The sequence below is a fragment of the Azolla caroliniana genome, unplaced genomic scaffold (genome assembly GCF_043228905.1).
Source record: "Azolla caroliniana isolate FFs.n. ecotype wild unplaced genomic scaffold, voAzoCaro1.0.p SCAF_21, whole genome shotgun sequence".
In the NCBI taxonomy this organism is placed as follows: domain Eukaryota; kingdom Viridiplantae; phylum Streptophyta; class Polypodiopsida; order Salviniales; family Salviniaceae; genus Azolla; species Azolla caroliniana.
In genome coordinates this window covers 597329-611202 of record NW_028230456.1, presented here as the reverse complement: position 1 = coordinate 611202, position 13874 = coordinate 597329, and the positions used below count along the sequence as shown (strand labels likewise).

At 35.3% G+C, this 13874-nt stretch overlaps 1 protein-coding gene across 1 annotated transcript; it reads right to left on the bottom strand.

Moving 5' to 3' along the window:
- Positions 1–286: 286 nt before the first annotated feature.
- On the bottom strand, positions 287–8718 carry LOC147850158 (mitochondrial ATP-independent inner membrane protease subunit 2-like). Its single transcript, XM_087336683.1, has 5 exons — positions 8581–8718; positions 7135–7307; positions 3835–4018; positions 1011–1117; positions 287–918 (listed from the first exon to the last, which is right to left on the bottom strand). The coding sequence occupies exons 1-5, from the start codon at positions 8650–8652 to the stop codon at positions 837–839; spliced, it is 618 nt and encodes a 205-aa protein (XP_087192809.1). The 5' UTR covers positions 8653–8718; the 3' UTR covers positions 287–836.
- Between the last annotated feature and the right edge of the window lie 5156 nt (positions 8719–13874).

Below are 13874 nucleotides of genomic sequence, written 5' to 3'. Positions count from 1 at the left end.
TCATTATGCTATGCAAAACGTGTCATCTACTTTGTAGGCGCATATTCACATCAGTTTTTGCTGTTAGTACTCTTGCTCTGGTACTTAAAGAATTAGCAAACATGTAAAGGTATGAAAAAAAAAACCAAAACTACGTCAAGTAGAGCAGAGCATTTGAAGAAAACTGGGATATGTACACACACGCGCGCGCGCGCGCACACACACACACACACACACACACACACGTGTCTGAACATCGGAATGCAAGAATTTGACACCAATCAAGAAACAACAGTGCTTGTGTACCCCCAAATAAGAATTTACATTGGTTGGAAACATGAAAACAATAGAATACAAGTATCCAAATCATTGTAATCGTTAACAGCAGGCTATAAAATAATTCAGGAATGCATCCATGATGCCCAAATGCCTTTCTAAGACATTCATGAATTTGGGATCAAGACTCCCTTAAAACTATATATCGTCCAGGGTTCCATCTTAATAAACTCCTTACATACTCCAGGAAAGCATGATGTAGTAATTTCCCCCTGCATTCCTCATCCTGTATTTGTTTTGAAATTTTCAGCAAATCAAAAGCATACAAAATAATAGATGGAATGGGAGCTTTGAATCCTAAATTTTGCATAGGAAAAGTATATGTGGTGCTTTTAAAGTCTGTTTATTTCTGTTGTCCTTGAAGAGAAGCATCCCAAAATCCATCTATCTATTCACCAACCTATTTGCATTTCCGACTCAGTTGGTAACCCTCTCAAATCTTTCTTGATGCCCTCCTCCAAAGTCAGCCTTTCCAATGTCTCCCTTATTTCATTAAAAAGAGATCCGCAAGGTCAATAGATCTACATCTTGTCGTACTCCGCTAGCTCATCAAGATCACACTCAACTGTTAAAATAGGTGAGTCTTCTTGCAAAGCTTCTTCACTGAATGTTCATAAGATCCAAGTAAGTGAAATTTAAACAAAAATCTTTACCACAGAATTTTCAGTGATATGCACAAAGTGCATTGGGAAAACCTGTTTTTGATCTGACCATGGTCAGATTTCGTTTGCATGGCATATATCACCCTCCCTAATATGCTTCCCATGCTCAAAGGTCCAAAGCTCCTGCTGTCAGCAGCTTCCTGTAATGCACTCTCAGTCTCTCTCTCCCTCTTCCAATATTACACACATGCAATACATACATGTACATAAATGTGTGTGCATACACACACACACACAATTATGTACATGCATGTGTGTAGGTCTCTCCCTATATACTATATTTAATCTAGGGAGAAGTACCAGGATACCCCTGGAAGTTCGTCTATTTACCAGAATGCCCCTGGAAGTTCCAAATTTACCAAACTACCCCTATGTCCAAAACATTACACTTTATAAAGTAATTATACACTCAAATCTACAAGCCCTATTTACCAACGATGGAAGAAATGGACCCGAATTAGCTCTATTTACCAAAGATTTGAGTGTTTAATTACTTTATAAAGTGTACTTTTTTGGACATGGGGGTAGTTTGGTAAATTTGGAACTTCCAAGGGCATTCTGATAAATAGACGAACTTCTAGGGGTATCCTGGTACTTTTCCCTTTAATATAATATATATATATAATCTGCATGCATGAACATATATACCCATGTGTCTTGTATATATAAAAATAAATCTCCATCCACAAATGATTATATCTTCTGATTAAGGGATTCCGCCAGCATGAACCCACCTCACAATTAAGATCATGAGCAAAACCCCCCAGATTAAGTACCATCTAGGAGCCCAATATGGCAATGATTCTTATAAAATAAGTAATCCACTAGGAAACCTGAGATTCCATAAATGCATCCAAAACCAAAATTCTCTCCCATATCTTTTAAACCTTTAGTCTTAATCTTTAGTTTCCACCATTCTTAAATATTTACGAAGATCTTCATTAAGGTTTGACAATTAGAAAAATGAATTTCTTGAGAACCTATTGAATTGGACTCTAGATGAAGATACCACCAAAAGGCACTTATTCTTGTGAGAATAATCTGGTTTACTTTGAATCTTTAGAAAAAAACAAAGGCATGATCAAGCATCTTCAAAAAATAATTCTACAAAACTTATGGCACAAGTCTCATCAGCTCTCCATGTGATATCATCAGGAAAAGTTCATCAATGAGAAATCTAATAGGATTGAATTTCTTAGATTAGGTGCATCTATAATTTTAGAGTAGCCTACAGTCTAGGGTTCTTGTATTCTATTACATTTTAAAGGCTCCTCCAAGAGATTTTATCCCTTGGATATTGCAATGGTCACGTAGCTCATGATAGTTCTGAAGGTTGAATAACAACATATTCTGAGCTCAACAGATAAGGTATGCATATTCTTGCATGTGCAAGGTGAAGAGCAGCTTATATGGGCTGAAACAGGCCCCTAGACAATGGTATAAGAAGCTTGATGCGTTTATGCTCAAACATGGGTTCAAAAGAAGCCATGCAGATCACTATTTATACACTAAAAAGGATGCTACGCCTCTTGGAGTGCCATTGCAGCCACATGTTAAGATTTCCAAGGAAGATTGTCTAAAAGACCATGATACAGCCAATTACATGAAGAATGTTCCATATGCATCAGCTTGTGGTTCACTTATGTATGCTATGGTTGCCACTCGGCAAAACATTGTTCATGCAGTCAAAGTTGTTAGCAGATTCATAGCTAATCCTGGTAGAGCTCATTGGAGGCAATCAAATCTATTTTGAGATAGTTGAAAGGGACCAAAGGTAAATGCCTATGTTATGCTAAGGGTCCATTAGAGTTAAAAGGATTTTGTGATTCAAACATGGCAGGTAATGTGGATACACGCATGTCCACAAGTGGCTACATATACACCCTTGCAAGTGGTGCTATTTCATGGTGCTCTGACTTCAAAGAATAGTCACATTATCTACTACAGAGGCTGAATATATTTCAGCCACAAAGACGTCCAATGAAGCCATTTAGTTAGCCCGCTTGTACAATGAGTTTGGGATACCTGAAAAGGCACTTGTTCTTGGATGTGATAGCCAGAGTGCCATATGTATTGCAAAGAATGCAATGTTTCATGCTCCCACAAAGCATATTGATGTGAGATACCACTTCATCAGAGATGTGCTTGAGAATGGCCTAATCACTTTGATCAAGGTCAATACTTCACAAAATCTTGCAGATGCATATTGATGTAAGATACCACTTCATTCGAGATGTGCTAGAGGATGGACAAATCCCTTTGATCAAGGTCAATACTTCACAAAATCCTGCAGATGCTATAACAAAGTGTCAAAGCAAGGCAGAATATTAGCTATATATGCTGATGGTGGGAGTTACTTAGCTTAAAGGAGCCTCCTTGGTCCTTTAAGTGGGAGGTTGTTGGGGATAAAGGCTCCAAGGACTCCTTTTTTGTATATTTTGAACCTTCCATATGAGAGCTCCCTTGAGAGCTTTCTAGACATATCTTTACTATATTTTTGGCCTCAATTTGGGGGGTTATAGGCATTTACATTATCTTTATAACTTTTGGTCATGGACCATGTGCGAACATGCCCAAATGACCTAAAAGTTACTTATCAATAAGAATTAGTTCCAAATCTCTCATAATGAGATAGGGACTTTAGCGGCTAGGGTTTCCTCTCCATTTTTCTGCACAGTTTTCTCTACTTTCTCTCTCTCCTCACACAACAGTCCACATCCTTGGTGTTTGGAGTAACTGATCACACCGTCATCTCTTCCAACAATTTCATCCTTCTATCCTTGTTACAATATAAACACAAGAAAGTCATCTAGATTTCCAATTCTTTAGAGAAACAAGTTTAAAGCATTCGTAATACCTTAGGTTTCACCAAGTCATTGTCACAGAGCACCCAACAAGCCCCTCTTTCTAGCTCAAATGGTTTATCGTTTTCATTTATTGAAACCATTTCTTCACCCTCAACTGCAGCAACTCGTCGCACACGCTCTGTCTTTGAGTCAATTGGATCATTAAACACAACCACATCCCCTACAAAAATAGACCTGCCGCAAAATTCCAGTGATTCTTTTAATTAAATGTTGCATGATATGCTTCAAGAACTCAAAAAGGTTTGTGCATCAAAAGAATAAACATCATTACATATGCATTCATGAAGACTCTAACAATGTATAGAAAGTGTCCAATCACAATCAGGTTATATGAGTGAAAAAAAGCTAGTACAGTGCTTCCTATCTTCAAACGCTTTTAATTTTTAATTGGTTACAATTCTTTTTGGTCCAACAATTCCAAAAGCACAACAAAACTATGCTAAACATATGGTAGCCATTATTTCTCTTCTTGATTCTATTTGTATTCGGTATTAACAAAAATGTGCAATGTTCCATCTGAAACGAAATTAGCCACAGTAAAATTACAAATCTACAAATCATGAAAACATTTCCTAGATGATGTGTAGTTAAATAAATTGTAGTTGCCAATTAATCAGTCCACTGGAAAGATGCTAGTGCATGCAAATTAGTTGCCACGAAAATAAATCTTCAAAAAACCAAGAGAGATGTAAAATCTGTTTCTAGTACTTATTGAGGGAGTGTGTAGAATCTAGAAACATAAAATTCTTTATTTATTAGCAAAACAGATGTAAGATTCTATCTCACGGAGAGTGTCATCTCTATTGTTGCAGCTTGTAAACAAGCTATGAATTCAAGTGTTTGTGAGCTTGTATGTTGTAAATTTCTCTGACGGTCAAAAAAATAAAAGTATTGCAATTACAACTCACCCATGTAACATTGTTGATACAAATGTGCCTAAAAACCTTCAAGAACCATACCCAGATCTAAATGCTTGATGGTATCAAGGCAGAACATTGCATAGGAAGGACAATTGGAAAAAATGGAATGCATAGTTAGATCTCAAGAAAAATATTGAGTTCATGAAACAAGCGATGTCACTGAAAGGAAAATCAGTTTAGAAAGTAGTTAACATAGGAGTTGTGGCAATCATCAAAGAAATTCATGAGCACTTTTAGTTTCTTTTTTTTTCATTTGGCACCCCAAAGTAAAATTACTGGATGTATTGGTTTTGTCTCATAGGCCATGTTTGACTCCAAACAATTTTAATATTAACTTAATTTCTTTTTGTCTCTCTTCATACTGTCTATAGTTGGTGTTAGTTTGTTTTGACTTATTATCTCGTCTTTTATCTTGCTATGCTAAACCAGCATGCTTTTGTGGCCATCAAGTGATCATTTTGTGATGGGTTCTATCTGTACACTATGTAAGAAATCAATTGTGTGCAGTTGACTGGGTGCCCTTAGTGTAAGTCTAGAGGCCCATGTGCCTATAAAGCTCAAAAAGGTAGAGCCTTAGTATGTTTCCACAGTTATGAGAACATGTTCCCTGAGTACATAGATTGTTCACTGGACGTGAATCTCTTGGTGGATAGTTCCTCTATAGAACTCTATTGTGGCCATCATGCAGCTATTTTGGGATGGGTGCTATCCGCACACTATGTAAGAAATCTACTGTGTAGATTTGATTGGGTGCCTTTGTTGCAAGTTTAGAAGCCTATAAGCCTATAAAACTCAAAAATGTAGAGCCTTAGTATGTTTTCACAGTTACGAGAAAATAATTCCCCAGTAAAGAGATTGTTCATTGACCTTGGATCTCTTGGTGGAAAGTGCCTCTACAGAACTCTAATTCATTTCCTTTTTGCCAAGACAGCATAGAATGTTCATAAGTGTGCACTCCCTTAGAGAATATGTTTTCACTAAAATTCCATTGACATCATGCAAGTTCTAGCGGGGACTAATCTGACTATATTCTGTTCATCACTCTATTTCACTAATCATGTTAATTGGGTTTGTGGCTTTTATCAATTTGGCCTAGTATTATTAAAAGAGAGCTATCAATACCTATCAGAAATAGGCACATATCAATTTACACTTGCATAAACCAATGAAACAAATTTATACCATCACCATGAGTTCTTGATCAATATTTTCATAGATTCAGGCAAAAGTCATTGTCAAAAATATTCTCCTCTTCTGATAATTTTTTAGAACTCTTTATATTATTGCACTTATGAGTGGGTGCTTGTAAAGAATGTGAAGATCAAAGAATATGCTAGAGGTTATGGGTGAAGAAAGTATAACCTTCCTAAGTACATCAATCCAATGAAGAATATGAACATCTTATGGTATGATGTGTAGGTCACATTGAGCAAACTTTCAGAGCATGCTGAATATGGTCTGGTATCTATAAGAACCTAAAAGAGTCTAGGATGGTTATAAGAAAATTAAATATATGAAAACAGCTCACGAGATGACCTTCCCTATGTATATCATCAGAGGAAAATTTGAGATGGATATACGTACAACAAATTATTGCACTATAAGCACACAAATAAAGTTTCTGTTCTGTTTGTGGCATTACATGAAGAAGATAGAAATTGCGTAAAAGTAAAAGAACACGAATCTAAGGAAAGAACATTTGATGGGAAGCTAAACACAATGAATCCATTGCGGTGTACAAACCAAAATCCTTATTTATGGCTGATAAATTGAAAGACCTTTATTTTAGGAGAAATTCTCTTAACTAAAAGAGGTAACAAAAAGTACAACACAAAAACGACAAACAAATGGGCTGCTTAATCAAATCGACAACTTGGATATCCAGAAGACCCTCTAGTTTTGATGATAGCATTGAGCTTCTTATTCATCACATTGAACCAATGAAAGTGATGTTGCACAGGGGTTTCTTTCTCAATCCTCTTTCAATTGCCTCTTTGAATCTTGTCAACTCTTTGGATGAGCAGATAGCAAACGTAGAACATGAAATCACTATGTTCTTCCTTTGAAGTTTTCTTAACTACCCTTCCAGTTTACTTTTTCTATAGTCTGGTTCAAAAGATTATACTTATTGTTTGCATGGATATAGGTCTTGTTAACTGAATCAAATATTTTTTATCAGTTTTGTTATTCTCATCAACAAGTCTACATTATCAGATGTGTGCCTGGTTGTGCCTTAAAGGCTATTGTGGACTATGATCAACAAAATCTCATTTTGCATCTATTCAATGCACAATGTATGTCAATGACATATTATCCAGCCACTGAATACATATCAAAACTACATACATATAGAAAGTTTAGAGACATTACCCCCTTGACGGGAATGGTACTTTTCGAATTAGAAGGGTCTCTTGTTGCCCAGAGAATGTTGGTTCCATGTTGTCGACTTTCATGCTTCTGAGAATAGTCATGCGATCTTTGAACACATCATTCCACAGTCTGCTAACAAGTTCCTTGGTGGACATTTGACCAATTTCATAGCTCTGCACAAACCAAAATAGAGGTAAATTATACATCATTCAAGAAAGAATATGTAAAATGGCTGTATTGACATGTCCAATTACCGAAGTTTACATTTTTTTCGATTAGATTTTACATAATCATTCTCATCACTCTTTTGTGGCAATTGGACAAACATTTCATTTTGTTCTATGAAGTTATGTGATCATTCACTTAAATTCTAGCCAAATTTTACTTTACCAGTTGGAATATTTATAAAGAGAGTAAAATCTGACAGAAAAGGTATAATTTTTCACTTAAGTACCTGTAAAATTTGTGGTGTTTCCTCATAATGTACTATTATTTCATGCATGAGAAGAAGACTCAACCAGTTAGGAAAGAAAACAATTCTCAATCTTAGTTTTCCAATCGCTTGAACACGAAGGTCCTATAGAATTGGGGTATTGTTTCATGCATGACAAGGGAGTTCAGTCTATTAATCTTAGAAAGTTTTCCAATTGCTTTAACATTGAGGTACTACAGGATTGGGGTATTGTTTCATGCATGAAAAGGGAGTGGGAGTTCAGTCTATTAATCTTAGTAAAGCTTTCCAATCGCTTTAACACTAAGGTCCTATAGGATCTTAGTAAAGTTTTCCAATCGCTTTAACACTAAGGTCTATAGAATCTTAGTAAAGTTTTCCAATCGCTTTAACACTAAGGTCCTATAGAATCTTACTAAAGTTTTCCAATCGCTTTGACACTAAGGTCCTATAGAATTGGGGGTATTGTTTCATGCATGAAAAGGGAGTTCAGTCTATTGGCAAAATAAAAACTTTCCCAGGAAATGAAATTGATCACTGATCTTAATCCAGATTTATGGAAGACTTATTCATTTTAAAATTAAAATCCTCCAATACTTTCTCAAATTTCCTACTACTGAAAGAGAACTTGGCCGATAATAAAAGCAACTTTCTTCAAACACTGAAATTTTCTCACTGATCACACCAGAAATTTGCGCACTTTCACATAAAAGGCCAAGTAATCCACATCGTCGATAAAACATACAAATTTCTTACAATGATCTCTTCGTCAGCTATCTTGAAACAAGTAATACCAAATCTAGGGTTTCCGACATACAGAAAACAATGAGACATTTCGAAGATGGTATAGAATTCAAAAAGAAAATGCAATATGCGTGGGTAAAATAATGGCGTAACGTTTGGATGTTCATAATCTATTCTTAACAAAAGAAAAATAAAAGAAGTTCGGGAGAGAGAGATGAGGATGAGGATAGCAATCAGATGAAGAAGCTAACCTTGAGGCTGGTAGAGAGAGAATCTCGGGCTTTGGAGACGAAATACCGAAGCCGATGAATGGAAGAAGCCATAGCCAATCCTTCTTTTTCTGTCTTTTACTTCTTCTTCGTCTTCTTCTGATGAAAGTCGAAGGACCCCAGACCCACCCCCGTCTTCTGATTCCCGAGATTTGGGAAATTAGACACCATGCCCCTTCTATCAAACTTCCTGACTTTTTTAAAACTCCCAAAATACCCTTGTCCATATCTTAAGGTTAATTGCTAAAGTTCTAATTTTGAATTAGGTTACCAATGGCCATGATGGTAAGTTGGTCTAAGACTATATTAGCCGTAGGTCTTGTGTTCGATACCTAGCTTTCGCACTTCTACTAAATTACCTCACATGGTATGTCCCAACAATATTGATCAACTTAATACAAACACATATCACGCTATTATGGAGACAAAAGAATGGGACAGAATGCTCTATTATTTATGTGCAAGAATGTTACAAAAGACTCCCAATAATTGGGACAACACCAAAATGTGAGTTGGGACAACACGCTCTGAACCAACGAGAGAGTGCACCAAGAATCAACTTCTGAAAATGGAACAAGCGAATGGATGTTCCTATCCATTCTTTCTCCTTATATAGGGCCTTAGATGGCGGTTGGACTACCCGTTGGGTCTTAGAGTTGGGACTAACCATACAATACGCATAGAATACAAATGCTAAGTATTCTAACTTTTTTTAAAGAATACTTAGATTACATACTTTATAGATGTTAAATACTTAGAATGCGTGTAGAATACTTTAAATACGTAGAATATGTCAAATTCTTAGAATTATGTAAAATACGTGAAATTTGAGAAATGGTAGTTCTAAAATGTAGAATACTTGTAAATATTTCAGAGTATTCGATAGTAATGAGTCATGACACCAAAATGACAAAGCTCATTTAAGTATATAATTAGACTTCGGATACAAAAGCATGATAATGCACGTGATATATTGAGAGTATACATTACCTTAATGTGCCTAATAACTACATTGATTTATTCATCATCTAATCTAATCCACTTCTAGTTAAGTTTCGCTTTTAACTTGACCAATGAGTTTAGGAGCCTGTAGCAAGCTTGTTAGGCTCAATTTAGGATATCCATTGGGCAAAGAATCCATTGCAACTTCCTCTTGTTAATTTCTTCCTTTGTTGTGATTAATTAGTCAAACACGTGATATGATGCTAATAGACCAGAAGTTTCATGAGATTGAACAAGTCTCTTCTTTTAGTGGTACTTCTCTGCCTTAGTCTCTTTAAAAACATATTATCCATAACACAACTTTATTCTCGTGAACTTCATCTTCCCATGAATATACATTTCTTTACAAGAACAAGATAAGTCATTAAATGCTTTGATTAGTTGTACTTCTTGGATAAAAACTATGAACCAGTTTATCATTGATCTCTTAATGAGGTTCCATTTTTGTTGTCCCACTCATCTTTACTTTAGGCCACATCTCCTCTACTTTGGTGTACTCACATCGGAATACATGTATGAATCAATGGAGTTATACCTCCCTTGATATTGTTGTGCCTAGGATTCGGACCTGCGATACCGTATTGGTAGCGAGTCCGACAAGGGTGATTATCGAATACCGTTGAGGTACTAGCTTAACTAACCTTGGAGATTAGTGCTAACACTTAATCTCTCTCTCGTAATAGAAATAGATACAAAAACAAAAGAATACAAGAGATAAATATACACCACTTGTTATTATCAAAGAGGTTTAGCACAATACAAGCATGGAGAGACTAGGGTTTGGCTTAACTAGTTGTTGGCCCTAACCTCTCCTAGTTCTAATAGAATATTAAGGGGATAGAGTAAAATCTCTTAATGCACTAATAGAAAAGAGAAAACCTAATATTTGAGAAGAGCTACAAATGGCATTTTTAGCTTTTTACAAGGATGGTGGGTTCCTTTCTGACTAGGTTGCCCATTGGCGACAAAAAATCCTATTTGGATTTACTCTATCCCCCTTTTACTATAGCGTTGTTGAGCTAGATATTCCTTGTTGGTGCTTTTGTTTCTAGAACCGGTGTCTCGGATGCAAGATACTTAACATAGCCATGATAATGTGTGGTAAAGCTCATCTTTTTATGAACCTCACATGACATCGATGATTTATGTTTAATGCATGTCATGTCTCCTAATTTTTGAAGTGATATAAATATATAGGAGCCTTCAACAATTTGTTGCATAATTAATGGGAAATATTTTGACCAAATGGATGTCTAAGCTCTAAAAACTAATGATATGTGTCAAGCATAATTGCAACCAACCTTTATGGGTGTGATATACTAGATGTGCAATCTTCTCATTGTTGTACAAATGGCAAGCATAATTAGTTTTCGAAGGGTTATCCGGTCTCAATTTCTCGTTCCCATATCATACGAAACATTATTGCCTTATTAAAAAACTATGTATATGTCTTAAACTTTCACATAATGACCATTAGGCATATTTTAGGGTGTCAAGCAATTGAATCTATATTCTGGTGGCAAATATAACTAAATCTAGGTTCACAAGCTACGTACAAACCATGCAAAATGTCTATAGGATGTTTAAGAAAGTTTTCTCCTCGTCAAAATTCTGACTTCTAGGCTTTTCAACACTCATTGAATATGATACATTGATATGACCCATAAGGAATTGCATGATCTTCTAGTCCAAATAAGTCGTGGACTACTCTATTCTTTCCGTAGTAATTTCTAGCATGACGAGACCCATAAGTAATTGCATGATCTTCTAGTCCAAATAACTCGTGGATTACTCTATTATTTCAGTAGTCATTTCTAGCACGACGAAAGAATAATATCTCTTCATCAATAATGTTGGTTTGTCAAAGTTGTATCGATTATCAACATCCAATTTCAACAACTCCGTAATGAATGTATGTACATGCTTTCCTTCAGAAATCTATGACACATGTACTTATGTTATTTCACTAGTTCAAAACTAGGTTTGTTCTAAGTTTCTTGTTCGAAAGTTTCCTCTTTTTCTCTAACCAAAGAATGGTGCACAAAATTACACAGTTTTTTCCGCAACTAGCCACTCAAGTTTTTCCCTCTCAAGTTAAGAAAAAGTTATTTTCTTTCAGTTAGAATGGGTTATCTTTCCCAAACTTATGTAATTAGTCGACTACAATAATGTTTGTTTTTTGTGGGATTTTGAGAAAGGATCGAGCCCTTATCCATCGAGGACATCTTCTAATTTGTAGAATTTAGGTTAATATCATAAATCTAGCAACATATATTTTATGTTTTGCTCTTCAAATTTAGTGGATCTTGCCAAATTTTGATATTTTGCCAACACACATATTAGTAGGCCTTGTGGAGAAAAACATTTCATGTAATATTTGGTTGTCGATTAATCTATCTATTATAAATGACATAGTTGCAACTTGCTAGGAAAGATGTCTACCATTTTTATTGTCTAGGGGTATAATTGTGTGTATTGTACATGAAGAGCCTTTATGCATACAATTTACCACATCAATGACCAATCACATAGCTAATATGTTATAGAGCCGCCGCAATCTAAACTTAATCACACGCATTGTGTTGTTATTCCATAATCAAAGAGACATTAGAAAGCTAATACCTTATAGAGCTAAATTCTTTTAGGCATTCTCCAAACTTCTTTGGAAGGAGGGATTAAAATCTGAAGTTTATCACACATTACATGTGCATTATTTCATTCAACAATCTCTAAAACCAAATATAGATACGTAAAATTGGTGCAATGCAGCTAAACCAATACCTTGAAACAACATATTCCTAGGGAATGACCAATGTTACATTGTCTATGTTTTACATCACATTACTTTTGTACACATACAATCCTTCATTTGGCTAAATTCTTTTAGGCATTCTCCAAACTTCTTTGGAAGGAGGGATTAAAATCTGAAGTTTATCACACATTACATGTGCATTATTTCATTCAACAATCTCTAAAACCAAATATAGATACGTAAAATTGGTGCAATGCAGCTAAACCAATACCTTGAAACAACATATTCCTAGGGAATGACCAATGTTACATTGTCTATGTTTTACATCACATTACTTTTGTACACATACAATCCTTCATTTGGCTAAATTCTTTTAGGCATTCTCCAAACTTCTTTGGAAGGAGGGATTAAAATCTGAAGTTTATCACACATTACATGTGCATTATTTCATTCAACAATCTCTAAAACCAAATATAGATACGTAAAATTGGTGCAATGCAGCTAAACCAATACCTTGAAACAACATATTCCTAGGGAATGACCAATGTTACATTGTCTATGTTTTACATCACATTACTTTTGTACACATACAATCCTTCATTTGGCATATGATATGAACATGAGCATTGTATCTCTTTATGTCTTGCATCGAAGTGCCAAATTTCAAGACTAGTTTAAGTAGACAAATGATAAGATTAACCAATATCGTGTGCATGTGCCAAACACACATCAAGTGTAACTTTTCTTAGTGTAGGTATTCATGCGTCTCGTGATCAAGTAGACATAAATGCAACATGAAAAATGTTTTGTTTTGTGCATAACATTAATATGAGTGGAGAAACGCAATCAAGTTGATTAACCATTGTGTGCATGTGTGTATGAGCACATATATGGTTTTCACTATCATCATTACCTTGTAGGACTCCTAATCATTCTAATAAACCTACATGTTCCTTTAAGTATGCCCCTTTTGCACAAGCACAATTGTTTAAAGAATTTATCTAGTAGCTTTATGATTCATCGCTCATCCCATACATCTTTTCCATGTTTTGGGTTTAGGGTATCATGTGGGATGCAACAATGATTGGATACAAATTGTGTATGCAAACATTTGAAAATAAACATCTCTCATTTTAAGTTTTCCTTTTACATGCTTCAAAATCCATATGGCTGAATCCTCATTACAATAAATTGAGTTTCAAGCATGTGCTCAAGCTCATAGTGGGTTTTCCACTAGAGTATAACCAATGAGATTGCATTTATGTAGCTCAACTCAAGCCTCATATTCTTTTATCATTCCATGCAGATTGAAATATTCCCTAATTTTGTTTTCCTTCTAACCATGCCAAACAAAGTTCTTTTCATTCATATGACACATTTCATCGCAAAACTTTCAAAAGGCAAATCTTGGAGGCATTTGTTCTTTCATCCTTATCACTCTTGCCCAAAAACATAATTAAATCCCCTTGTACAATTATCAATTTTGGGAATATATAACACGTCTATTAAGAAACTACTCATA

Bases quoted from the DNA above. Each gene is read 5' to 3' on its own strand.
- LOC147850158 (XM_087336683.1), bottom strand. From the start codon at position 8,652: ATGGCTTCTTCCATTCATCGGCTTCGGTATTTCGTCTCCAAAGCCCGA. The intron at 7,308-8,580 runs GTTAGCTTCTTC...TGGTTTGTGCAG, and splicing joins CTCTCTCTACCAGCCTCAAG to AGCTATGAAATTGGTCAAAT. The intron at 919-1,010 runs GTTTTCCCAATG...ATGAACATTCAG, and splicing joins CATGGTCAGATCAAAAACAG to TGAAGAAGCTTTGCAAGAAG.